The sequence below is a fragment of the Zalophus californianus genome, chromosome 3, assembly GCF_009762305.2.
Source record: "Zalophus californianus isolate mZalCal1 chromosome 3, mZalCal1.pri.v2, whole genome shotgun sequence".
NCBI classification, from domain to species: domain Eukaryota; kingdom Metazoa; phylum Chordata; class Mammalia; order Carnivora; family Otariidae; genus Zalophus; species Zalophus californianus.
This window is the reverse complement of record NC_045597.1, coordinates 77,001,233-77,028,827: the sequence shown is the minus strand read 5'-3', so window position 1 is coordinate 77,028,827 and position 27,595 is coordinate 77,001,233. Positions and strand designations below refer to the sequence as shown.

General features: G+C 39.8%; 1 protein-coding gene and 1 long non-coding RNA gene across 2 annotated transcripts in view; one reads left to right on the top strand and one right to left on the bottom strand.

The window, feature by feature from the left end:
- The window catches only part of SACS (sacsin molecular chaperone), an 82,454-nt gene extending 80,028 nt beyond the window's left edge, over positions 1-2,426 (bottom strand). The window contains exon 1 of the mRNA XM_027588147.2: positions 2,302-2,426. Coding sequence (XP_027443948.1) covers positions 2,302-2,321 — 20 coding nt within the window. The 5' untranslated portion in view covers positions 2,322-2,426. The remainder of the gene's footprint in view (positions 1-2,301) is intronic.
- Positions 1-3,050, top strand: part of LOC113919308 — a 36,299-nt gene extending 33,249 nt beyond the window's left edge. The window contains exons 4-5 of the long non-coding RNA XR_003518950.2: positions 2,422-2,592; positions 2,688-3,050. This is a non-coding gene — a long non-coding RNA (uncharacterized LOC113919308). The remainder of the gene's footprint in view (positions 1-2,421; positions 2,593-2,687) is intronic.
- Positions 3,051-27,595: the final 24,545 nt, after the last annotated feature.

Sequence of the window (27,595 nt, the reverse complement as noted above, 5' to 3'; positions counted from 1 at the left end):
TCTGCTCATTGGCTATAAACCCCCAGTTGCCTTTGCTGTATTTAGATTTGAGCCCAATCTCTCGCCCCTGTTGCAACGGTCTTGACATCTCTTGCAATAGTCCTGAATGAAGTCTTCCTTACCACTTTAACAAGAGTCAGAAAAATTTTTTCTTTAACTAACCCTCTGAGTTTGAGCAAGTCACATAATTTCAGTTTTCTTATCTATCAAACAAAACTCATAAGAAATTATCTCAGACATCACCACCAGCCTGAATCAATACCAAATCTGCGAAGCTCCTTAGCACACTGTAACTAGAACTGTTTCCTAGGCATCTTAGGGGACAGTTTCCCCAAATCCTTCCATATCCTGGATTCTGCTTCTACCCTGGCACATACTAAGGCTCCAGAGTCTTCCTGATGGCCATGGAGAGAGAACCAATCCCAAAGCAGCCTTCAACAAGTGAGATTAAGTCTCAACTTTTAGTTTAAATATCCAGATGGTATATCCAATAATACATCTGCCTTTATTTTAGCATAACACTTGATATTGCTTATTAAATAGACAATCTAACTTCTTTTCCCAAAATATTTACATAAAGGCAGTACCCTAGGAAGGGCCTGAGCTGTTGATGCCATGAGTGAGTGAGCCCCCACTACACATGCACACCTCTGGGAACTTGGGCTACAATGTCCCAGAGCTCAAGAAACCTGGACTGGATATTTTTCAGCTTTAAAAATTATTATCTTGCCACAGGAACAAGGAGACCAGGCAATCAAGTTTTATAGATTTATGGTCTTAATAAGATAGGTTTTAAATGCCTTAATAAAAGTGTGTGCTTACAAAAATAACCTTAAGATTGATGTTTTGACCCTCAACCCATGTACTCCACTCTGTGTACTCACACACTTGCGATATCCAGTCACTGACATTCTGGCTTTAAGTAAATAAGTAAATAAGCCTTAAGTAAAACAAATACATCAGTTCTGAGAAAATTCTACAGTACCAAAGCCTACATAATCTGCAAAGATACACCCAAAGTTAATATACTTTTTTTAGCTATAAATAGAATTTATCAGACAGTGACTTCAAAGACAATTGAATCTGTTGGTTTTTTTCAACATCTGTTAGATGCTTCAAATCAATCCTGATTGTTGAAAAGTTATACTTTAGTGACAGAATCAGTGATTCTACTACAAAAACACTACTCTTTAAAATAAATTTATAAATGATATTATGTCTAACAAATCAGTCAACTGCCAAGTTGTATGAAAATGAATTCACCTTTAGTTTGAAAAACATCTTTCACAACTGAGAAGGCATTATATAGAAGTACTTTAAAAGGTAAAAAAAGAAAAATCCACAAATTGTGAGATAGCATGTATGGTGCTACATAGTATGTTTCTCTCATATTTAAACAATTTAGCATCAGTAATATTATCTTAGATGTCTTAGAGCCTTCTTTTTATATTAGAAAATACAGAAAATAGTCAAATATTCCAATTGGCCAATAAAAACCAAATCCATTAAGTAGTCTCAACACTTGTGTGCATTCACATATTTAAATAACAAGCAGTCACAAAAGTAATCCTCATTTGCTTAAGGAGGCAAGTTCCATTGAAAAAGTTACACTTACCTCCACTGTCAAATGAATAAAACATATAAAAATTTTTACTTTGGAAATTTTTGAAAGTGAAAAACAAATACTGGGCTTTTTTTCAACGTTTCAAATTTGGCTTGCCAAATTTGGCTTGCCGAACTTGCCAAAGCCAAATTTGAAAAGTCTTTTCATCTGTTGATATCATTAGGTTAGAAGATGTAAAGACTTACCTGGTCTCTATGGCACTAAAATTTTATCTACTGAGCATACTACTTGAATACAGCATTCAAAATCAATGAAAGAGTGTTTTGTTATATGCTTAAGAAAAAAAGAACACATAGAAATTTAAGGGATAATTATAAATATTATATTTTTGCTTAAATCCTCAAGCTTATATATGTTCTTATTAAACAGCAACTAAATTTGAGGAAAGGAGTGAAATTTATTGTTACCAAAGTTCACAAAGTAAATGCAGACTGTGCTCTCTCTCTCTCTCTTTCTCCTTTCCCAGGTTATTTGCTACAATTTCAGGTACTTCACAGTTTTTTATTTAATAATCACAAGGCCCCAGTAAGAGGTACTAGCATATGCTGAAGTATCTATAGTTTCATCTCTAGAAAGTTTTCATCTGTTTGTGCCTATCTATGTTTCATTTGGGAAAACCCAATAAGGTTTAAAAAATCAGTGTAAATTGTTGTAACTTAAAACTTTAACTCATTTACCTATTATCCTTGGTCTCCATTATCACTTCTGTAATACGAGTCTGTGAAAATCATGGAATTATTTTTCAGTCTTCGAAGTCTTTCCTTTGTATTTCCTTTAAATGTGTACTCCAACCTTAGCTCTGCCTGGCCGGTGAGAAGCCTGTATTCCCCTCAGTGTTCATTCATCATCTGATGCCCGGAAGCATTGCTGCGTTTTGTTGTGTTCCTTCGGGTAAGACTCTCCAGTCCGAACGTGGTTGCCTCCTTGGGTTATGCCTTCTGATCTGGCCACCCACAGAAGTTCTTCAGGTAAAATAGTACTGAGTAGGTAATGGTTTGGGGCTTTTCTCCACAGCAGAAATAAGCTATTTTCATCTGAGAATCTCCTGTATTTCTTTTTGAAGGTGGTGAGGAAAAATGTCATAGAAGCTCTCGGGCTCTGTGCTGCTCACCCTCATCTCAGCAGATGTGAAACACTCGCTGGCAAGAGCCTTTCTTCTTGCTCTAGCGATACCCGCATCACTTTTGGGTTCTGAAAGAAAAACCAAGGAAGGCTCAAGGAAGGAGTAGGGAAAAGTACTCAGAGTAAATGCACTAAAAATGTAATTTCTCGTGGAAGACAGCCATGGTTCTTATTTCCAGCGACTTTCTAATTATAAACTGCTGGTTGCACTAGAGCCCTGCCAAATCGCATGGCATTTATCCCTCACCTCACAACCAACAAATGCACATGTGTAACTACACATGGTGAGTTCTATAAATAAAAAACATGAATACTTAATTTAGTTTCATGTTCTCACTCCCCAGGCGTTTCTTCTCATTTCTCTATTTTCCTGGCTTCTTCTAAGTGAAATACGTACTTCACATGATGTGCCTTTTTTCAGAAATAAGACCTTTAAATCCAAAGGTACAACTTTACATATAACTCATGTTTGAAAGCAAAACATCTATGTAAGGGAAAGAAAAGAAAATGTGTCTATCTGAAAGTCTTTTTCTTTTTTAGTAATATTCCCAATAACCACTGGTGACTCCCAATAGTCTTAACATTTTAAGAAAAAACTAGGAAGATAAAGGACAAACTGTGGCAAGAGTGATAAGCCAGAGGGACACATGAGATTGAATTTTCTAGCCATTCATACAACTCTCACACATATAAATGCTTGATAATTTTCAAGGTGCTCTCTTAGCACCACACTTAAATGGTTCTTTGAGGTGGAGAGAACAAGAGAGGTAGAATTGCTGTACGTTAAAGAAACTTGGATGCGGGAAGGTGAGGAACTGTGTCCAAGCTCACTCAACTAGGAACTGCTAATTAGAAACTGGAACACCAGCTCCTGAATTCCTATTCTCCTTGTGCTTGCCGACAATATTTCATTCTTGACAAACATAACTTAGAGACGGTAATGTAAGCTTAACTTATAACACTAGAGATTCTTGGCTTCATGAAAACCCAGGAAAATAATGTAAAACTCACTGTAAATTATTCCCTGAAAACACTTTCCCAATAACCTGTTATAATAAAAATATTAACAGACATCAGGAGTGAGATTAATTAAAACAAACCAATCCAAAATCTTAATTATTCTTTCATATAAAATCATATATAATGAAATCTGGTTGCCATGTGTCAAAAATTAGAGAAATTGTAGATTTGAATTTATAATTAGGGGCCCCTGGGTGGCTCAGACGGTTAAGCAGCTGCCTTCGGCTCAAGTCATGACTCCAGGTCCTGAGATCGAGCCCCATGTCGGGCTCCCTGCTCAGTGAGGAATCTGCTTCTCTCTCTCCCTCTGCCTGCCACTCCCCCTGCTTGTGCTCTCTCCCTCTCTCTGTTAAATAAATAAATAAATAAATAACAATTCTGAGAATAGGACTTACTCCAAATTATGTCTTCTAAATAAAAAAGATTTTGTCAATTAAAATGTCATTTTAAGTATAACCATAAAATATAAATGTATCATACAACACAGGTTTTATATAAAGTTTATGATAAAATGTGAAATTCCAAGGGAAATCTGGAATTAGTTATACTTGAATAGAGACCCTCCAGGCTTGGCCTTCAGCCTGCACAGTTTCTCGGCTCATGATGTTCTGCTTCTGTGGGAGCGTTAGAGAGAAATAGAAGCATGGATTTCAGTGGAACACTGCACGTTCATGCTCATTAACCTCACTCGAAGAGTTTCCATCTCTAATTCCAGTTTGCCAATATCTTTTAAAGCACACACTCTGAAATCTACAACATTAATCAGCTCTATATCACCTGGCATGTTTGGTAAAATTGCTACACAATGTAGAAGCCTGTGACAAATTATTTTGACCTTCCTACAGATGGACAATGATAAATTCATCACAAAACAATCTTCGAATAGTTTTTCCTACATAACTCTGAACCCTAATGAAAGTGCTATCATCAAACACATATATTTTTCTCAATGATAACAGGATACAATGACTTTGCCCAATATATCACCAAGGCCAAGATATAGTCTTTCTCCTGATCCCTCTGCAGAGCTGTCAGTCTAAAAATTTTGTCAAAGAGGAAAGTATATTAACATGACATGACATGCTCTTGATGAACCCATGCTGGGTCCTAGGGATAACTGTGTCCTTCTCTAACAGCTCCTTAATTCTCTCTAGTAATACAGTCTTCAGTTTTAATATCACTTCTATAATTAACATCTAACCCCCAATTTAGAATTCCAAAAACTATTATTCCCTTTTGGGCACTGAAACATTTGTACATGTGCATCTCTCCAGGATTTGTCTTCTTCTCTAACTGTTCCAAAATTACCCCCTGGGAAAAGGTAGATAACAGGCAATGTGCTTGATGATACTGTAACAGCATCATGGGATGACAGTTGGGAGCTACATTTGTGGTGAACACAGCATAATGTATAGACTTGTTGAATCACTATGTTCTACACCTGAAACTGATGTAACATTGTGTGTCAACTATACTCAAATTTTAAAATTAATAAAAAGAAACAAAGAACTTACCCCCTGTGATTAACGATTGTATATGCATGTGGATGAGAGAAGACGATGTGTTGCCTGGAACACCAGTTTCCCCAACACCAGTCACTGATGAGTCACCCTCATGATTTTGTTCCTATTTGAGATACAACATACCACTCTGGGGATCTTTGGCCTATATGTGTGCCACCTATTGGATCATTACTTAAAATTTTTCCTTAATTAGTCTCTACCTAAATAAGTGTATTATGAAAGGAAACTCCCTGTTCACAACATAAATGGAAACCTAATACCATGGGCCACAAATAGAGGGTAACTCTAAAGATAAATAAAATGAATACAAAACAAAAGGAATCTTTCAATCCCGGTGGAGCAAGATGGCGGAGGAGTAGGAGACCTGGATTTCATCTGGTCTCAGGAATTCAGCTGAATAGGGATCAAAGCATTCTGAACACCTACGAACTCAACAGGAGATCAAAGAAAAGAATAGCAACAACTCTCTGAACAGAAAAGCGACCACTTTCTGGAAGGTAGGACGTGCGGAGAAGTGAATCTGAGGCGATATTCGGGAGGTTAGACGGCGGGGGAGGGGACTCCGTCGGCCGCTTCTGGCAAGTGATAGAGCCGCGGAGCACAAAATCGGACCTTTTAGAAGTCGGCTCCGCTGAGGGACGTCGCTGCAGTGGCTAAGCGGGGGGTGGAACCCTCGCGGGACAGTGTGGTCTCAGGACCCTCGGGGTCACAGAAAGACCGGGGGTGCCTGAGTGCAGCAGAGCTCCCAGGTATCGGAGCGGGGAAGCCGGCTGCAGAGACGGAGCCGAGGAGTGGGCTCTCAGCTCGGGGTTGCCATAAACTGTGATCCGCGGCCCAGTCGGGCCGCTGCTCCTCCAGCAGGGACCCAACAAGCGGCAGAGCCGGGGAGACTCCCCTCCCTCCCCCGGGAGGAGCAGCGCAGGAGCGCACCGCAGGGATCTGCTGGGTTTGGAGACTCCACACGGGGTCGAGTGCCAGAGATAGAAACCCTCAGTCACAGGCCGGGTGAGCTCGGAGTGCGGCCAGAGATGGGGAGACGGGAGTGACCGACTGCTTTTCTCTGGGGGCACACTGAGGAGTGGGGCCCCGAGTTCTCGACTCCTCCAGGGCGGAAATTGGGAGGCCGCCATTTTCACTGTCATCCTCCAACGCTGTACGGAGAGCTTGCAGGGAACAAAAGCTCCTGAGAGCAAACACGAGCAGATGGCTTAGCCCGGACCGACAAGGGCGGGGCAATTCCACCTCCGGCAAAGACGTTTGGGAACCACGGCAACAGGCCCCTCCCCCAGAAGATCAGCATGAACAGCCAGCCAAGACCAAGTTTACCCATCAATGAGAACGGCAGAACTCCAGCGCTAGGGGAATACTGCACGTAGAATTCATGGCTTTTTTACCATGATTCATTAGTCTTTCAAAGTTAATTTTTTTTAACTTTTTTTTGAATTTTTCTTTTTCCCTTTTTCAACCATCTTATCAATCCCTTTTTTTAAAAAAAAAACACTTTTATTTTCCATTTTTAGAGTCATATTCTATCCCTTCATAGTAGTTACCCTTATTTTTGGCATATATATATAAGTTGTTCTCTCTTTAAAATTTTGAGATACAGTTTCTTCTAACAGATCAAAATATACCCTAAATCTCTAGTGTATGGCTTTTTTCCAGTCTCCTGCCTGATCACATTCTCTCCCCTTTTTTTCTTTCTTTGTTTCCTTTTTTTTAATCCTCTTCTTTATGTTTTCAAACACCTTCTGGTCAATTCCTTTTTTAAAATTTTTTATAATTTTCATCTTTACAGTCATATTCCATCCCTTCATCGTATCAACCCTTATTTTGTACATATATAAGTCTTTCTTTATTTAAAATTTTAGGAGGCACTTTCTTCTAATAGACCAAAATACACCCCAAATCTAGTGTGTGGCACTGATCTATGCACCAGCCTGATCATATTTGATCATATTCTGTTTTTTTTTGTTTTGTTTTTATCTTTTTCTTTTTTTCTCTCTTTCTTTTTTCTTTCTTTCCCTTTCTTTTCCCCTGGTTTCAGGTCGTTTCTGATTTGTTTAGAGTATATTTTCTGGGGATGTTGTTAACCTGTTAGCATTTTGTTCTCTCATTCATCTATTCTCCTCTGGACAAAATGACAAGACGAAAACAATCACCTCAACAAAAAGAACAAGAGGTAGTACTGTCCACCAGGGACCTACTCAGTACGGACATTAGTGGGATGTAGGACCTAGAGTACAGAATCATGATTTTAAAGATACTAGCTGGGCTTGAAAAAAGCATGGAAGTTATTAGAGAACCCTTTCTGGAGAAATAAAAGAACTAAAATCAAACCAAGTCGAAATAAAAAAGGCTATTAATGAGGTGCAATAAAAAATGGGGGCACTAACTGCTAGGATAAATGAGGCAGAAGAGAGAATCAGCAATATAGAAGACCAAATGATGGAAAATAAAGAAGCTGAGAAAAAGAGAGATAAACAACTACTGGATCACGAGGGCAGAATTCGAGAGATAAGCAATACGATAAGACAAAACAACATTAGAATAATTGGGATCCCAGAAGAAGAAGAAAGAGAGAGAGGGGCAGAAGGTATATTGGAGCAAATTATAGCAGAGAACTTCCCTAATGTGGGGAAGGAAACACACATCAAAATCCAGGAGGCACAGAGAACCCCTCTCAAAATCAATAAAAATCACAGATCTGTACCTCTGAAACACATAATGCAATATATGTTTAAAAAAAAAAAAAGTAGAAGAAGATAGCAGGAGGGGAAGAATGAAGGGGGGAAATCGGAGGGGGAGACGAACCATGAGAGACGATGGACTCTGAAAAACAAACTGAGGGTTCTAGAGGGGAGGGGGGTGGGGGATGGGTTAGCCTGGCGATGGGTATTAAAGAGGGCACGTTCTGCGTGGAGCACTGGGTGTTATGCACAAACAATGAATCATGGAACACTACATCAAAAACTAATGCTGTAATGTATGGTGATTAACATAACAATAAAAACATTTTTAAAAAAGTGGCAACAACCCAAACACTTGTCAATAGATGAATGGATAAACAGAATACGGTGTAGCCCACAATGGAATACGATTCAGCCCCCAAAAGGAATGAAGCTCCAACACACACAATATGGATTAACCTCGAGAACATGATGCTAAGGGAAAGAAGCCAGCCACAAAAAGGACACATATTGTATGATTCCATTTATATGACATGCCCAGAGGAAGCCAATCTGTAGAGACAGAAGGCATGGTTAGTGGTTGCTAGGGGCTGGAGGGAAGGGGGAAAATGAGGAGTGACTGCTAAGGGTTATGGGGTTTCTTTGGGATGATGAAAATATTCTCAAGTTGCCTGTGGGAATGGTTGCACAACTCTGAATACACTCAGAATACCACTTGAAATGGGTTTGCATTTGATGACATACTATATCCCAATAAAGCATTTCAAAAAAAAAAAAAGGAATCTTCCAAAATTCTGGTCAGATCCAAGTGCCTACAAAATCACTGAGTCTTTGACCTGCTCGCTCTTCATTAAAAAGAGGGTTAAGGAGCCCCAGCAGAGTTCTTTAAAAAGACACATTGGCAAACTTGTGGCAATGCTGATCAAGATAAAACAGTTACCCACACAAAGAGAGTGCTGGTAGTGAAACATTAGAAATTTAGGAATTAGAAATTAAAAGATTAATTAAAAAGATAACAGATTATAAAACCTGTCAGGTAATGAATGCTTAAATTCTGGAAACGGACAAATTCCTGGAAAAATAAAAAGTACGAAAATTAATTCAAGAACTAAATCCATCCTATGAAATAGATTCAATCGCTGGTATTGAAAATCTCACAGAGAAAGCACGAGGCTGGCCAGTTTCACTGGTGAGCTGTACCAAACGTTCACTAAACAGCTAATTCTAGTATCTTACAGATTCTCCCAGAGAACATAAAAACAGACAGTATGTCCAAGTAATTTCATGAGGCTGATAATATTTCCAAATTAAATGATCGACACCAAATTGGGACAATATGAAAAAGCAAAATCCCTGGCCAATCTCACTCATGGACATGGATGCAAAAATTCAAAATACGTATTAGCAAGTTGCATCCAGCAGTGTGTAATAAACATAATACCTTATGACCAAATTGACTGGATTTATCAGAGGATAAAATTCAATAGCCATTAATGATAAAAAAATTAAAAAGGGAAAGGAAACAAAAAAAACTTTCAGTCAATGAGAAGTAGATGAGAACTTCACTAAAGGGCAGACATACTTTCCTGTTTTCGTTTCTAGCCCACATTTTACTGGAGGTGCCAGCCAGTGCAAGAGAGTAAAAGGGGGAGAAGGGTGAGGAATGAGGGGGGCAAGAGAGGAAACAAAACGTCACTATTCACATACGGAATATTAAAAAAATTTTTTTAGACAAATTACCAAAGTTGGTAATGGAGTGTATCAAGATTACTGATAGAAGTTCAACCGCATTTCTACATACCAGCAAGTTTGTTTTTTTTAAAGGGGCTCTTTTAAATGATAGCCATTTATGATAGCCAGAAAAAAAGTAAGTTACCTTGGAATCGTTATAATGAAAGAACTTGTATAAAACGTTTAGGAAGAAAAATCTATAAACCTGAACAAAAAACACTGTAGAGGTTCTTTAAAAAACAGAGATAATGAACAGGATGAAAAGGAAGCCTCCATATCATTGAAATGTCAACTCTCCTCAAACTGATCTTCTCATTCAAAGGAATTCCCAATAAGTTTTTTAAAATAAAACTTGACAAGCTGATCCTCAGAGTTTTATGGAAGAACAAAGGAACAAGAATTTCTTTAAAAAGACACTCCTTCAGAACAGTAAGGGAAAAGACTTGCTTTTCTAGATATTGAATCTCAATGTAAACCTATTGTAAGTTAGGGCATTCACACAAGAACAATCAGAATAAAAAGCTTGGCAACAGAGCAGTGCATTCATAGAAACTTGGTACGTGACAGAGGTGTTTGTAGAATTCAGTGGGGAAAGAGGACCATTCAGAAAATGTTACTGGGACAAATCATTATCTCCATAGAGACAAAATGTATCTGTACCTTCCACGGTGCACAAATATCCAAGCCAGACATAAGTGAGAAAATCAAACCTTAAACTTTTTAGAAAGAAACATAACACAGTATTTTTATGACCTCAGAGTAAAGAAGAATTCTTTAAAGAACAAATAGAAGCCACTAACCATAAGACAAAAGATGATTACAGTCAAACCACATTAAAATTAAGAACTTCTGTTCACCTAAGACAAGCTACAAAAATCAGGAGAACATATTTGCCTCACAGATAATTGACAAAAGTTTGTGTCCAGAATACATAAAGAACTTTTGAAAATAAAAAAAGAAACAACCTAAAAAAAGTAGGCAAAGGACTCTAATTTATATATAGTCTTTTGTATGCACAGTATTTCCCTTTGAAAATAATAAAAATTAAATTCGTCCTATAAATTGTATCTCGTACATAGAATAATATTGAAAATAGGTTTATAAAATGAAGAGTGTATAATGACGTCTTTGGTTAAAATAGTCTTTAATAGCTTTCATTTATTATTATAATAGCTGTTTATTAAGAATGAGGTACAGATGGAAAAATAGAGTCTGGGTATTAAGGTTTTTTATAAGAGAAGGGAGGGGAGGCGAGTAGAGAAGAGATTTGTAAAAGGGATCATATCCTCACTGCATAATCTCTTTTGTTGTTGTTGTTGTTGTTGCCTATTTGAGTAGCATCTTTTCCTTTCCTAAACACCAACCATTCCCTGTTTTCAAGGCATGTGTCCTCCACCTTGTGAAATGCTCCATGAGAACCTACTCCCCAAGCACTCCAAAGTATTCATTAGAGTTGGAAGGATCCACAGGGTACCCATAAGCCCTTCCTTTTTTTTTATTTTTTTATTGTTATGTTAATTACCATACATTACATCATTAGTTCTTGATGTAGTGTTCCATGATTCATTGTTTGTGCATAACACCCAGTGCTCCACGCAGAACGTGCCCTCCTTAATACCCATCACCAGGCTAACCCATCCCCCCACCCCCCCCCCAGAACTCTCAGTTTGTTTTTCAGAGTCTATCATCTCTCATGGTTCCTCTCCCCCTCCGACTTACTCCCCTTCATTCTTCCCCTCCTGCTATCTTCTTCTTTTTCTTTTTTCTTAACATATCTTGCATTATTTGTTTCAGAAGTACAGATCTGTGATTCAACCGTCTTGCACAATTCACAGCGCTCACAATAGCACACACCCTACCCAATGTCTATCACCCAGCCACCCCATCCCTCCCACCCCCCACAACTCAGCAACCCTCAGTTTGTTTCCTGAGATTAAGAATTCCTCATATCAGTGAGGTCATATGATACATGTCTTTCTCTGATTGACCCATAAGCCCTTCTTAATTAATTAAAAATTCTGCATGTGGTATTTAAATGATAGTACCTTACATTTCTGTAGTCCTTTACTACTCCATATATGGTGTCATGCGATCCTTAAGACCACTTGATAAAAGAGGTAGACCAGATAGTTTCTCCATTTTACAGGCTAAGAGATTGAAGCTCAAAAATTTAAAGCATGTGCCCAAGCCATAAGGGGCTATAGAAGGGCACAAGGTGACAAAAGTCTCCAGGGCTGGTCTATGACGAATGTTGTAAATGTTAGTTTATACATATGTAAATGCTAATCTTTGTAATTTTGAGCTCTGCAGTGGCAATGTGGAAGGGGAGAGACCGTGCATACCATCACTGTGTCTCTTGGGGCCACTAGGGCCCTACAAGGTAACAGTGAGGAAGTGACACAACACCAACACAAGCTCTAGACCCTCAGTTCAAGAGGTTTCTCCAATAAAGCAGACTGTTTCTCATGATATTGAATGTATGGAGCACATCAGCATTCACATATATCATGCAGCATTTATCACATATTCTTTTCTTTATTCTCATGATGACTTTGTACTAATCCAAGATCAAGATATACAGGCAAAAGAAATATTAAAATGTCTTTTTTGGGGGCGCCTGGATGGCTCAGTCGGTTAAGCATCTGCCTTCGGCTCAGGTCATGATCCTGGGGTCCTGGGATGGAGCCCCACATTGGGGTCTCTGCTCATGGGGGGGTTCTGCTTCTCCCTCTCCCTTGGCCCCTCCCCCCCATTTGTGTGCTCTCTCTCATTCTCTCTCAAATAAATAAATAAAATCTTTTTTAAAAAGTCTTTTCTATTCCCAATTCATGATTGTGCATGCACGCGCACGCACATCTTTATTCAATTCAACAAACATCTATATCTTCGGGTGCCATAATTTCACATTTTAAATATGCAGATATATGAACACATCTCTACTTGTAATTAAATATATATTTAGTTCTTTCTCACATTCATTGTTTTAAACTGCAGAAATGCTTTTAGTTCCTTACTGATTGTAAGATTAACATTATATAGGATTTTTATACTTATATGTTTAATGCTTCTCTTGTATAGAAATTTTTTTTAAAGATTTTATTTATTTATTTGACAGAGAGAGACACAGCGAGAGAAAGAACACAAGCAGGGGGAGTGGGAGAGGGAGAAGCAGGCTTCCCGCTGAGCAGGGAGCCCGACGCAGGGCTTGATCCCAGGACCCTGGGACCACGACCTGAGCCGAAGGCAGACGCTTAACTAACTGAGCTACTCAGGCACCCCTTGTATAGAAATCTTTATCTGATAATGAATCCATTTTTGAGTGCTTCAGTATATCACACATTTACTTTTATAAATCCTCAGGAAGGACACTGCAGGGAAAGGAAAAGTTAGTAGTCCTTTTTGTGGCATCAATCATGATTGAACAGCAGTCTAATGCAATTTAAAATATAAGAAATGTGAGCAAACTATACTAATACATTTAAGACAGTTCCTCAAGACAATGGTATGATAAAGTCTGGTATTTTTTTACTGCTTTTATGATAATGTATTAATGTAGCTCATTGACATAGCCAAGAAAATTAGTATATAGTAAATTTTTTATACAATTGAAATGTCAGTGATAGTAAAATTATAATGCAGTATAGTCGGGTTATCTTATAGAGATACGGTATTTTTAATTTGTTGAAGTGATTCCATAGACATTATATTAGTTCAGTTTCATAATAGACTGGTAATTCGGTAGGAAATGATTAATCCTATTTCACAGATAAGGAAATTGGGGTTCAGAAAGTCAAGTGACATCCATGTGGGGGCTTAAACACAGGTTCTTTAGCTTCTATCTCTTTGCTTCTTCACCTAACACAATGTAGGCAATCAAACAGTATTTCCTTCTCTCCCGATACCTTCCCCAAAAGGGAAGAAAGCTGCTTCCACCGTGTGGTGTTGGGGGTAGTGTGGTACAATGAAGACCACGACTGGAGACTCGCATAATGTCTCCGTCCCTCATCTGTGAAACGGGGCTAGCCTGCCCCATCCATGTGTAGAGTCATCATAAAGACCCCCCAAACTATGTCTACAAGTACTTAATAAACTGCAGGTAATCTTTGCAAACATTGGATGTCACTCTTCCTATTCACATCATATTCTTTAACACATGAAGTGACACGAAACGCATTTGTGATACTCTCTGCCCACTGATTCAGGGCCTTGTCTCAGGCCCCCAGGAGCCCAGACTATCGGTGCTCTGTACTGGCGATTCGGGAATGGGGCTTGGACATCTGTCCCTGCCAGCAGTGGGATCCGTTCATCTGGCTTGGAACCCTGAGGTCGCTGCCCGTGGCTCATACAGGCACAGTGTCCCACTCAGTGACCTCTTCGCCTGCCCGGCAAAAATACCCTATTTTGGCAACCCGGGTTTTCCCCACAGCGGGTGAATTTGGCAGTAAATATGATCTCGTGTAAGGAGTGGGGAAGAAACGTACCAGCCCCACTTACTCACTGAGCTGAAACTCTCTTTGAGTTCCACTGCTTGAGACAGAAACAGCCCAGAGACTCAGGGTGTAAACCATGATGCTTGTGTAAATAAGTGGTGGCATCCCTTTAGCCAAAAGCTGTCCTTTGGTAGGCAGGCAGGGAGCAGCGTGGGAAGACGAAGGGATCTCTAAGGTGGAAGAAAGGAGACTTCACCAGAAAGAAAGATGACAGAAGAAACGTCCCAGGAACCAGAATAGACACCTGGCTGTCGCCCACGGGGAATGAAAAGGAAGGTCTTTCCTGCGGGGATGAGATAAAAATATAATCAGGAGCTCCCCCTGATATGTTATCTTCAATATGGTATCCCTTCTCTTTGGTCTGTGTGTCCATCTAATTGCAGAACTACATGCTTTCTGCAGAGACTTAGAAGGAGTAAAACCCCTCCTTGTGTGGGGTGGGGGGCAAGGGGCCCATGGCCCGGGGGAAGCAAGGATGTCATGGTTGACCTCTCCCCCTTTCCACTGTTCTCCGTGCTGCCAGGACGCACAGGCACAGCCTCTGCAGCTTTACGCATCCTCAGAGCTTTCGTTTCCCTAGAAACAGCCTTTCAACCCATTTACAGCCTCTAGCAATCTCCTGAGAATGGCATACACATCCGTCTAAAAATGGGATTTAAAAATCAACATTACTTTCTCATAGGTAGCGAAATCCTCCAGGATGCGGTGAAAATTTACCCTTGAAAGTCCCCAACGTTACGACAACAGGGAGCCAAGTACAGACAGGATTTTGGGCCCACAGAAAACCTCAACTGGAATTACCCTCAGAAAAACTGTCTTGCCCTCCTTAATGTCAGAACAAAACATGAGTCAGCAAAGACTTTAAAATGGCATCTTTGCAAAATGGAGAAGTCAGTTTAATTCACCCTATAAATCAATAGAGCAAAATTAAGATGTTAAGACATAGCAAGAATTGTGAATGTCGTTAATGACAGAACCATATTGGCACAATCCATTGTAGAAAAGGTCATGGTCACTACAGCCCTTATTTGACCCCAACTATGCACCCCTCTAATTGAAGGGGCACATAAATGCACTTTGTAGAGCACCAAAAACAAAGTTAAAAATGAGTGATACTTAATGCGTTGGTTGTACGTGTACATGTGCGTGTGTGTGTATGTGTGCAGTTAAAGAGTTCCATGTAAAATGTACAACAGAGAAGATATATTTCAGATTTAAAATAAGAAAAAATATACATTATTCCCTCAGCATTCCAAATCTCCTCTGTGTTATACAGATCTTCCTCTTCTACTTTGCTGAATGCTCCTCAGGAAGGTCTTGTTCATCTTTGACTCTCCTACTCGGTCAGATTCAGGGCCATGGATACAGAAGGTATTCAGTAAAGATTGAATAATTGAGTCACTTTGGCCAATTTCCAGGTAATAAAAAAAGACACATACTTCTATAGGCACAGCTTGGATCAAATTGATGGAGACTCTGCTTTCAGTCTTGTCAACTAGCAGAGCTCCTCGTCTAAGGCACGGGCTTGGGGAGGGCTGGAGCTGGAATAGGAGCTCCTCGGGGTCTTGGGTTTACCTTTAAATGCTCAATTTAGCTTCAAAGATAACATTTTACACAAAAATAAAAGATCATATAGATGAATTATATGGTATATGAATTATTTTTCTCAAAAAAGCTTTTAAAAACCAATAGATGAAACATAGATTATATGATTAAAATACATCTCATTTCATACTATCTGTCTAACATTATCATCTGGCTTTTTGAAGGGAAAAATAATATTTACTCATTCACTTACAAACCAACTTTTCTTCAGGGAGCCTGCCATGGAAAATCACACAGAGACTTTACTTACCTGGCCTCATGCTCTCATGAGGTGGGGAGTATTAACCTATGATCAGTCCCATTTAAGAAGGGGAAAACTAAGTTTCCAAAAGGTGAATTATCAGGGCTAGTATGATGGACAGTCAGTTTTCAAAACCAAATTTATCTGACTCCAAGCAAATATATTTAAAATCTTGCATATTTTTCTTCATTCATTAGCAAGGCCTCTGGGGAATATGAGATGTGGACATAATATGATCTTCAGAACCAGGATTTTCTTAGAATGGTCACTTAGCTTAAAACATTTAATAAAAGCATCAATATATAATACTAGGGAGATGTTTGCATATTATGAAAAAGTAATAAAGGTTGGATTTCATTTATGTTTTAAGCTTAAAAACCTAACAAATTAATATCTTCATGCTCAAAGTAAATGATTATCTAATTTATCAATTAAGGTTCTGTTTATACAGGGTTGCTAGATTTAGCAAATAAAAATATGCCTAGTTAAGTTTGAATTTCAAATAAATAAATCATTTTTTTAGTATGTGTTGATTTTATGCAATATTTCCTGTGATATACCTGGTAACCCTATTAGGACATTTTTTAGTGATTAAATTTATTGTTGCATGAAAAACAAGGAGAAAGGGCTAAGCCTTTATTACTATGTAAATTAATGCACAAATTCCAGATACTTGAGAAACTCAAATACATATGCCTCTCTAGCACTTACTACTTGAATGAAATAAGGAGATCTATGAAGTTCAAGTGATCACCCACATTATTTGGGTGTCTTTGACTTTTTAAAAAATGTTATAGTTTCAGGACACATGAAAAGGGATATGTGGCTTGCAGAGCACACATTTTCTAATTTTCTAATCCAGAGGAGAATGTTTAAATCAAACGTTTGTCTGGATTCAATGTTACTTTAACAAGACCATAGAGGGCCTCTTCCAAAAACAAGAACCCAGGTGGCTTGGGTTTCATGCCACCATAAAATCTAAGTGCCCTGAGAGGGGACACCGAGGCACAGGGACCAGAGTTCAGGGTTTGGAGGCTGAGGACTCACCGAGGTTCAGCAAGAAAAGCGAACTTGGATATCAGCTACTCAAACTCCCCTTTTGACAAATAAGAAATAGCTGGGGCTCTCCTCTCTCTTTATTCTACACTTTATAATCTGCAAAATGGCGTTGCCTATTCCGCGAGATTATTGTGGGAATGATAACAGACGACAGCGTGTGAAAGCACATCTTTTGACCAAATAATTGTTAGAAACCAAGGGTACCCACAGAGACTGGCTATATTAATTATGTACTCAGCACTCGAAGGAAACTTAAGGAGTATCTACTTCATACCTCTTACTCAGAGATGAAGTTAGTGACTTTCCCGTCATCGCAAAAAGAAGCCAAAGTGGAGCTAGCATCCCCCCCTCAATTCCCACCCAGTGCTTCTGCCAATTTCATCCCATTCCCCCTTGGGCATTGGCACAGTGGCTCCGTCCTAGGTGTCAAAGTCAGACACGATGTGCTGAGTGTAGAATTTAAGGAAAGAAAAGGTGGTGAGGAGAAAGGAGAAAAGCACATAAAATAGAAATTAAAATAGTAACAGGATTGGCAATACAAAAAGGAAATTGCTCCCCAGGTTGTTCAAGATCACAATAGCAACGGGAATTGTCCTGGTTTCCAATTCGGCCCCCTTTGTATCAGTCACATTTAGTGGTCCTCACTTGAGCACATGGCAGGACAGCCAATATCCTCATCGTTTCTGCCATCACAAAGGATTTAGTGGGAGCTGTGCAAAGAGAGTTGGCTTTCCCTTCTCCAGTAGAACGCTCTTGTGGCAACATGGCAACGGTGTTACTTTTATAGGTAAGAGATCCTTAGCAAGTACTGAATATATGTTTTATATTTAATTAGAGCTTGTTAAGGTGCACTTGATCAAAAGACCATTTCAGAATTCCTTCCTTTAGGAAAATGGTACGAGAAACCACTTTAGCCTTCTTCCCCAGGGATGGGGGGATAGGAAGGTGGGGAGACTGAATGGAAAAAGTGAAAACTCCTGCTAAATAGCAACGTTGTGCCAAGTTCTGGGCTGGTGCGTTCATTTGCATTACCTCATTCCAACCCCATGACAGCTGTGTGAAAAACAACCGCCAACATCTCTAGCATAGGAAGGAACTGAGACTCTCAGAAGTCAAGTGCGTTTTCAGTGGTTACAGAACTAAGATGTGGCAGAGCTGAGTGAGATTAGAACCTAAAGCTTCTGAGAACAAATCCAGCATAAAGCAACATTACACTAGATGCTTCTGATGTAAGCGAACCTTGGTCTCAAAAAGCTATGATCGGGCATTTCTTCCTATCATGGGAAGAATAGAAAACACCATCTTAATCATGGAAAGGATCTTACAAACCAAGCAAGATACAAGGAAAACATGGGAATATGGAACATCCGACTTGGTATGTTTGAAAGGGAGACTGAGGAGCCTCAGTCTCCAGAGAGAAGAAGAGGGAAATTGGCCAGCCCAAAAGCCAGAGAAGGTAAGGAGAGGATGAAGTAATACTTTGCTTCAGGGTTAGGGAAAGAAAGCTGGTTAGTCATAAGCAAAACCACTGGGACATCATAATCATGCATTAACCTGGTATGTACCTGGTTGTCAATGAGTAGCTTTAAAAAACAATGTAGGAGATTCACTTTTCAAATGACAAACAAAATGGGATTAAGTGTCAATTACTTTTATTTGCATTGGTAGAGAAATAAAGAGCTTCTTTCCACTAACTTCAGGGAAGCTCGTGCTTGGGAAACACATGGAATTAACCTGCATTCACTTTTACTTACACAGAGCAGGATACAATTAAAACCAAAACAATTAGGATGTTAGAAACAAATCCAGCAGTCTTTACTGAGGTAGTAACCTTGTTTTAAGAAAGAGAACAAGACAGAGATTCTTGTAGTTAAAACTGGGATATACTCTTTCTAAGAATGTAATGATCACTTATTAGAATAAAATTGAATAACAAAGTAAAAGGCTTTTAACTAAAAGCAGGATTTTCAAAAATCATTGTATAAGAGAACTATAATATGTGGAATCATTTAAGGGCGTGCTGTTTGAAATGAGGACAATCACCATAAATTAAACTATAAGCCACTTTGAGAATCCCGCTTTCTTTTTCAACAGGGCTCTTAACCCCACACTCGGTATTACAGCAATAGACCCATTGTGACCAAACCCTGCAACCCAGGGTGGACATTAAAATGACAAAGCCGGGTTGTGTGAGCATCTCGACCGCAGCGGATCTCTCTAGTAACACTGCGACTGGCGCCTCACCCACAAACCCGCAGGCTGCTAGCCCAAACTGTACATTTTTTTACAAAGAACCCGTTACTCACAGCGGCAGGACGCGTTAGAGAAGATTCTCTATCGTCTATGGAAGGCGGGTATCTTAGGAAAGTGGTCAATGATCTCCGCGAACAACTGCAGTGGACTGAGCGAGCTGGTTCCAGCCCAGCTCTCAGAGGGCTGAATAACCAATCAAACCGCGGGCCGGCCGATTTCCATAAGCTTCTTCCCTTTCCCTTCCCGTTAGTTATCCAGCTGGATCCTCGGATACTTACCGGTAGCTGTCAGCGTCCATCTGGGCGCCTTTGTTTTCCTTTTGTCACATCAGCAGCTTCCATCGTGACTGCCACCGCAGCCGCACTAGGTCCGGACTTGATGCCGATGCCGCAGTCAGCAGCAACCCCCCCCCTCCCCGCCCCCGCCGCCCCCAGCAGCCTTTTTTTTTTTTTTTTCTTTTCTTTTTAAAGAGATAGGACCATCATCAACCTTAGGTTTTAATAATGCTGCAGAATGAGCATGTTTGCTCAAGTGGTGCAAAATGACAGCAAGTGCGGTTTCTCTTCTCACCAAATTGCAAAGATGAATTTCAGGACATAGGCAGGGTAACAAAAGACTGGCTCTGTTAAACACTAGCCGTGTGACCTTAGACAAGTCACTCGTGGGTCTCATTTTAGTTCATGGAAAATGAGGAGTTGTGACCACGCAATGATCAGTCTGGAAATCCTATCATTAACTACAATTAAATACAAGGACATCAGCCACCTACTCACTGATAAAATACAGTAATACACTATGTGTGCATTGCAGGTTATAGCTCACAAAGTGCTTTTTGTATTTTATTTGGATTTGGGTATGAAGTTCCAAGGGTTTAAAAGAAAAAACATTTACCCAAAATGTTTTGTAAATTGTGAAATGTTGTATAGCTGTAAAATGTTCTAAGTTTTAATTGTTACTGTCAGTTTAGTAATAAAAATATTTTAACAATAAATTAGAGTTCTACCTTCTTGCTTCCTACACATGGGGCATGTGAAATACCAAGAGTCTAGTTTTATAAATAGCCGTTCTCCTGGTGCCCTTGGGTGCACCATATTCCTCACAGCCTCCTAGTAGACCTGCCTACGCCAATAGAAACCTAGAATGGAGGCTTATCTAGAACTACTTCTAGAATTTGAAGCTCCTGGTTGCTTTATGAGCAAAATACCTAACTCAGCTCTGCCAACTCCAGACCTGAAAAGGCTAAACTGTTCTCTCCTGGGAAGACCAATGCGGGCCCAGAATGTCAGCAACCACTCCAGAAGCCGTGCACCTGCCTCTCTGCAGCGTGGGCCTCCGTGGGGCTGCCACTTAAGACACGAAATCTAATTTCTGTTGTGTCCTAGATGCACAGATTCAGATACATATATCGTCCTAGGAAATAGTAGGGAAATGTCTTATTCTGATAAAATCAACAAGGGAGAAATAATGTCCTGAGGACCTTCTTTCTGATCCTCACCAAGGGGAGGCCGCCAGCAGTCTGGCCCTTAGTGGTATACCCCCATGGGGGTGAGCTTTGCCCTTCCAGAGGTGCCTCAATTCTAACAGCACCACTTTCGTCGTCATCAAATTAATAAAGCCCACATCTATGGAGCACTGGCGCTCGGGTAGGCACAGGGGACTGCCAGACGAATCTTCGGTTTCTTCTTCACACAACGTGATCATCTACATACTTACAACTTTGAACTATTAGGCCCCCAGGGGGGCAGATGTTATAAACTGTAAGTATTTATAATAACCCATTAGTCCACCTTCCAAGGAAAATGGGTTCCTAATGAAATCATTTTGTTTTGTTCAGTGTAGCTGTGCTGGGAGGCAGGCAGCAGAAACAAAACAATAGTGACAGTACAGTTTTGTGCTAATTAGACGGAAAATGTGTGTTTATTTTAGAAAATACGAGAAATATAACTCATAATCCTACTATATGAAATAGCTGTTTTTTATCTTTTGATATATTTGCTATTTGCATATATATATATGATATATATATCATATATATAAGTTTTATATCTGGTTTTCCCACTTAACATTATATTGAAAATATTTTCCTCTTTCATTCTTTGAAGACCTACTTTTTAATGCCTGCATGAAAACCCCTCTTACAGTTATACCGTAGTGTATTCAACCAATTCCCTACTGTTGGTCCTTTAGATTGACATATATTATTTTCAGGAAGGTTATACTATTTTGCCCACCTACGCACACTGCATGAAAGTGCCCCAGTGACATACTGGTTATGTAGAAATGGCCAAATGACACAGAGGTTAACACGTCAGTTCCTTCCTGAGCAGGGCACATGGCATGCCTTTGTGCTGTCACAAGGATTTGCACGTGTGCTCGTGTGGCTCCATGAGAAGCACAGCCCTTGGCCTCACCACTGCCCAGACACACTAGCTCGCTCAAGAAGCCGTACGGGGTCACTTCAATCTGTGGTACTGTTTATGGTTTTGAACATTGTTGTCAAAAGATTTAGACTTTGTCCTAAAAATGATCAGAAGCCAAAGGTTTCTAGATAATCAGTGAATCACAAATCTTCCATGTTCTGGTCAAAGATAGACTGTTGAGGTACACAGTTTAGATGTCAGCACGTCGTTCCTCACCTTAAGCTGACAACTAGCAAACAGTGTGAGAGAGTATTATCTAGTACCTCCCTTGCCCAGAACTATGAAGACTTAGCCACTTTTCTAGGGCTTTTAAAGAGCTGGCACCACCAACTCTCTGGCTTCTTCTCCTGGATGACTCCCAGCCATGGCTCTCGCCATGGCCCACTCTTCCTTTCCAGCCACATCATGTAGCCTGGAGTCCACGTGGCCTTTGTGGCTCTCTTCCATAAAGCTGTAAGAGTGTCAGATATTTATAAACTCAGAAATGGCCATTGTTCAACCAGAACAACGTCAGCTCAATCTCAGCACCTACTCATAATTCTAGAGTCTTAGCCTTAATATCTTCATCAGTTTCTGTAACTCCCTGTGTCTAATGCCAGAACTCTCTCAATCACAACTGCTTTTAGCAGTTTAGTAGGGCAGCCATGGATTCAATCCCTATAAACCAGTAAATGTCTAGGCAGAAAGCACCTGAGCTTTTTGACCTTCAGTTTCTCCTTCTGTGAAATGGCGATATTACCTCCCAATACAGGAATACACAGTTCTTGTTATATAATAAGTATCCAAATTATAGAAGTTATTCGTTTTTTTATAATATTTTTTCTGTTTTAAGTCTCTTTCCCCATTTGAGAAGTATAATTTTGAAGGTGAGAGCCAGACACTTGCCCTTAAAAGCCACCTATATAACCTCAACTCAAGACATTCAGAAAATCCCCAGCTACTTCTAAATCATAGCAGCAGTATGATCCCACGCCGTGGCTTAAGAAGGACATGTAGACTCTGAGTTATGAAAATATGGAAGGCATAAGGTAACAACTCTCAGAACTATGACCTCATAAGCAGTGTGCGTCCTTACTACAACCCAACGGCAAGTAAAGGCATCTGCCACATTGTAGATTTTTTTTAAATCCCCCACAGCGTCCAGCCCAGGGTGGGCATGTAGTAGGTGTGTGGCCAATGTTAGCTAACAGAAAACTTGGGGCAGAGCCCACTTCTTCCTTGGGCCAATTTTGTTTCCATGTCCCCCTGTCATATTTAGGGGACCAGAATATGCCTCCCTAGAATATGTTATTTTGGCTTAAGGATTATTTTGCACTGAAAACAGTTGAGAAACAGCAGAAGAAAGCTCTTTATCCTCCTCTTGATCCTCAGAGAGGTGCTAACACCACCCTTTCCTGTCATCAGTGTCCCCACATAGTTCCCACAGTTTGCCACCCCTGAAAGCCTAAATCCCTTCTCCGTTTTCTTGTCCCATCTCTACAAACTTATTGTTCTTTGTGAAGACCCTATACAGAGCCCCAAGTTCTAACCACCCCTTTGAGTTACTGCTCATCGTTGAGTTTCTCTGGTGTTGATGCACACTGCACACGTTGTTAAAATGTGTGGGCTTCTCTCTTGTTAATCTGTCTTTTGTCAGTTCGGTTTCCAGAGTCCTGTCTGCAGAACATAGAAGGATAGAAAAAAAGGGTTTCCTCTTCCCTTGCCTACAGTTATAGACTTTCCACTGGTTCCCTGAACTATTTTCTAAGAAGTCAGTCCCTAGAGCTTAGCTCTGACAACATTCCCTGCAGTTTTCCAGTCCTGTGGTGTTCCGGAAAAAAAAAAAAAAAAAAAAAACAAACGCTTCCTGAGGCACAGACACGTAGACCAACATCTCACTACATGGGCTTCCTTGCAAGTAGCTTTCTGTACAAAGGCAAGGTGGTGTTCCTCTGTCTTTGCTTCACAATATAACAATATTACAATGGATCATTGCAGACTGGGTGCATCTTAATTACAAGGTACCCAATTCTGCCACAGGATGCAGTGTAGGCAAAATAACAATCCATTTTTAAGGTGATGCTTAAAGTCATCCTGGTCACCTAAGAAAAAAAATTGCACACCAATTTACAGGATCATCAACTCACTATAAAAGGAATACTGTCATCAATAACCCAAACCTCACTGAGACCACAAAACAGAGTCTAAACAAATAGGAGTTGTCTCAGATGAGCCTCCCTGCTCCCACATTTTAAAAAGGGACTCCTGGGTGGCTTCAGTTGGTTAAGCATCTGCTTTCAGCTCAGGTCATCATCCCGGGGTCCTGGAATGGAGTCCTTCCTTGGGCTCTCTGCTCAGCAGGGAGCCTGCTTCTCCCTCTCCCTCTGCCTGCCACTCCCCCTGCTTGTGCTCTCTCTCTCTGTCAAATAAATAAAATCTTAAAAAAAAAAAAAAGAAAACCTTGGGGGTGCCTGGGTGTCTCAATCAGTTACGTATCTGCCTTCGGCTCAGGTCCTGATCTCAGGGTCCTGGGATCGAGCCCCGCATCCATCCGGCTCCCTGCTGAGCGGGGAGCCTGCTTCTCCCTCTCCCTCTACCTCTCCCCCTGTTCATGTTCCCTGTCTCTCTCAAATACATAAATAAATCTTAAAAAAAAATAATAAAAGAAAACCTTGAAAATCAACTTGTTTAAAATATGTAAAAATCAACCATCCTACCATTCAGGAAAAAAAAACAACACTGTTGGTATTTTAGTGGATATAAATCATTCCACATGATCTCCTATAAAATTTATTAATTTATCTTGTGGCTTCTATGTACAAGGCCCTTTCCACCTGCTACAGTAATAAGTGGCAGAAAACCAAACAGGCAGGGGGCCTTCTATGAGGAGCTTACACTGCAATGGAGAGAGACCAAACAGACACAAACACGTAGATGCCAAGCGGTTAAATAAATGTTAACAAGGAAATTAAGTACTGTAGGAAGGTAGTAATGGCTTTGGAGAGGTGCTACTTTATTTTTTTAAATATTTTATTTATTTATTTGAGAGAGAGAGAAAGTGTGTACAAGTTGGAGGGGCGCAGAAGGAGAGGGAGAAGCAGACTCCCCTCTGAGCAGAAAGCCCGATGAGCAGCTCTCTCCCAGGACTGCGGGATCACAACCCAACCTGAAGGCAGCTGCTTATCCAACTGAGCCACCCAGGAACCCTAGAAAAGTACTACTTTAGACAGAGAAGGAATCCAATCAAAAGTTATGTACCAGACATTCATTATATGCCAGAGTTAAGAAATATAGAATTTTCAGGTTTAGAACCAGAGCTACAATTCTTAATTTAATAAGATTAAAGTCAATAATAAGTAAAGAAAAACATTTAAAAAAAGACAGCCACTCAACATTTTCATATATTTTTCTTTTTTTCTTTAATACTCAAAGTTAATTTATTTTTAATTGCACAAGTCACATATAATTGCATTCTTCTTGGACATGATCTGAACACTGCAGCTAAAATGAATTTTCCATTATAGCCAGCCCATCCTCCATTTCTCATCTCAGAATAAGTAATCATTATCATATGTCTCCTTCCAGAGTGAATCTTTCAATAATGCATACTCATACAGACATAGCAATGGATTGTATTGAATCTTCAGAAGGACATAAATTATACTTTCCTTCCAGCAACTTACTTTTTGCACCTAATAATCTATCAGTAAATATTCTGTTTCCATGCCAGTACCCTGATCTTTCTAACTATCAAATGCTATTCCATAGTTAGGACACATCACAGTGTATTTAACTCTTCCATTTTGATAGATATTAAAGTGACTTCCAATTTGCATTATTAAAGCATAAAACTACTTGCCTCTTTATGTCCATGGGACTCAGGCAGGTAAGATGGAGTGGAATTGCTGGACCATAGGATCTAAATTTTAGTTAGTTGGTTACTTAGTTATTTTAAAGAGAGAGAAAGTGCAACGGGGAAGGGCAGAAGGAGAGAGAGAATTTTAAGCAGGCTCCACATGCAGCATGGACCCCAACTAGGGACTTGATCTCACGACCCTGAGATCACGACCCTGAGATCATGACTTGAGCCGAAATCAAGAGTTGATGCTTTACCAACTGAGCCACACAGGCACCCCTAAATTTTAATATATACTGTCTAATGACTCTAGCATTTAAAGTGCTTGTACTGGGGGCGCCTGGGTGGTTCAGTCAGTTAAGCATCTGCCTTCGGCTCAGGTCATGATCTCAGGGTCCTGGGATCAAGCCCCTCGACAGGCTCCCTGCTCAGCAGGAGAGTCTGCTTCTCCCTCTCCCTCTGCCCCTCCCCCTGCTTGTGTGTGCGCTCTCTCTCTCTCTCAAATAAATAAAATCTTTAAATAAAAAAATAAAGTGCTTGTATTGGTTTAAACTTCCACCAGAGGTGTACCCTTTGCAAAATTAAAGCCACAATACACTTACCATTTAAGACTGTATTTTCGCCCACATAACAAAACACCATGAACATTTTTCTATGTATTTAAGTGTCTTTTTAAAAGATAATTTTTAATGGAGGTGTTTTATTCTATCTCAGTTGTATTAAACTGCTTCTTTTTCTAAATTGATTTCCCTACTGTTGGATATTCCAGGTATATCCAATTGCAACTATAATCTTCATATGCTTTTGGGATCATTTCTTTATGTCACATTCTTTGAAGTTAATACTGGGCCAGAGAGGATGGACATGTTTAAAGCATCTTACAGAAGAGTTGCCAAATTGCCCTCCAGAAGACTTCACCAGTTGATATTCCCACCAGCAGGTAAGAGTAACCACAGGTACGTTTGATGAGCATCCCAGGTGTCCATCAGGATTTACATGATACGAGAAGTCACGAAGGACTTTATGAAGGTGCTGAACTGCTCACTACAGACGGGTCCCACACCACAACGTGGGACAATGTGGCAGAATGGGTGAGTGATTGTGCCATCTATGGTCAAGCCCTGGCTTCCCACTGCCCACTGTGGGCCCTAGAAACACGACTTGATGTCTTCATGCCTCAGCTTCTTCGAGGGTAAAATAGGAATGTTAATAACATCCTCGTGGGCATTTGTGTGGAATAAATGAACCTATGTATACAAAGCTTTTAGCACAGCACCTGATTCAGCTCTCTCATAAATATTAGCGAGAAATTATTACAGCTTTGCTGTTTTCCATGGTGTCCAATGCCCGCAGTATAAAGTCCAGTATTCATTTGTTCAACATGCTTATTGAGTAATTCCTATGAATCAGACAGGGATAAATAAGTATCCTTGCCCATGTGACAAATCTATCTGAGAATTTATTAGGAAGAATATCCACTACAAGAAGCACTGTCTCTTGTGAACAATAACAATTATATACACATGCATTTGCCTTCTTGCCCTTGTTCTTGGGAAGTTCAGAGCAAAATTTAATGCTCTATTATGATAATACTGATACTATTGTTCTATTGATTTAGTATATTGATTTCTTTCTCATTCTGATACTTTTTTCACTTTTCATTTCATGATCATGGGCCTTGCTTAGAGTAGCTTTTATATAGATATATAACTATATACTTAAACACCTGTACATTCTAAGTTATGAATAAGGAAACTTTTCATTTAAACAGCTATAGAGTTTTCAGAAAAAGGAACAAAAGCAGAAAGTGTAACAAAGCACAAACAACAAAAAATTCTAAATAAAAGGAGCCAAAGCTGATTTTTGTGATGGGTATCTATATACTTTTGGAAAAGACAAAAAAAAAAAAAAATGGGGTGGGGGGCTTGAAACTCCTGACCTTTGGTTTCCTGGGTACCCGAGCCAGTAAGTGGTGGAAACTGATT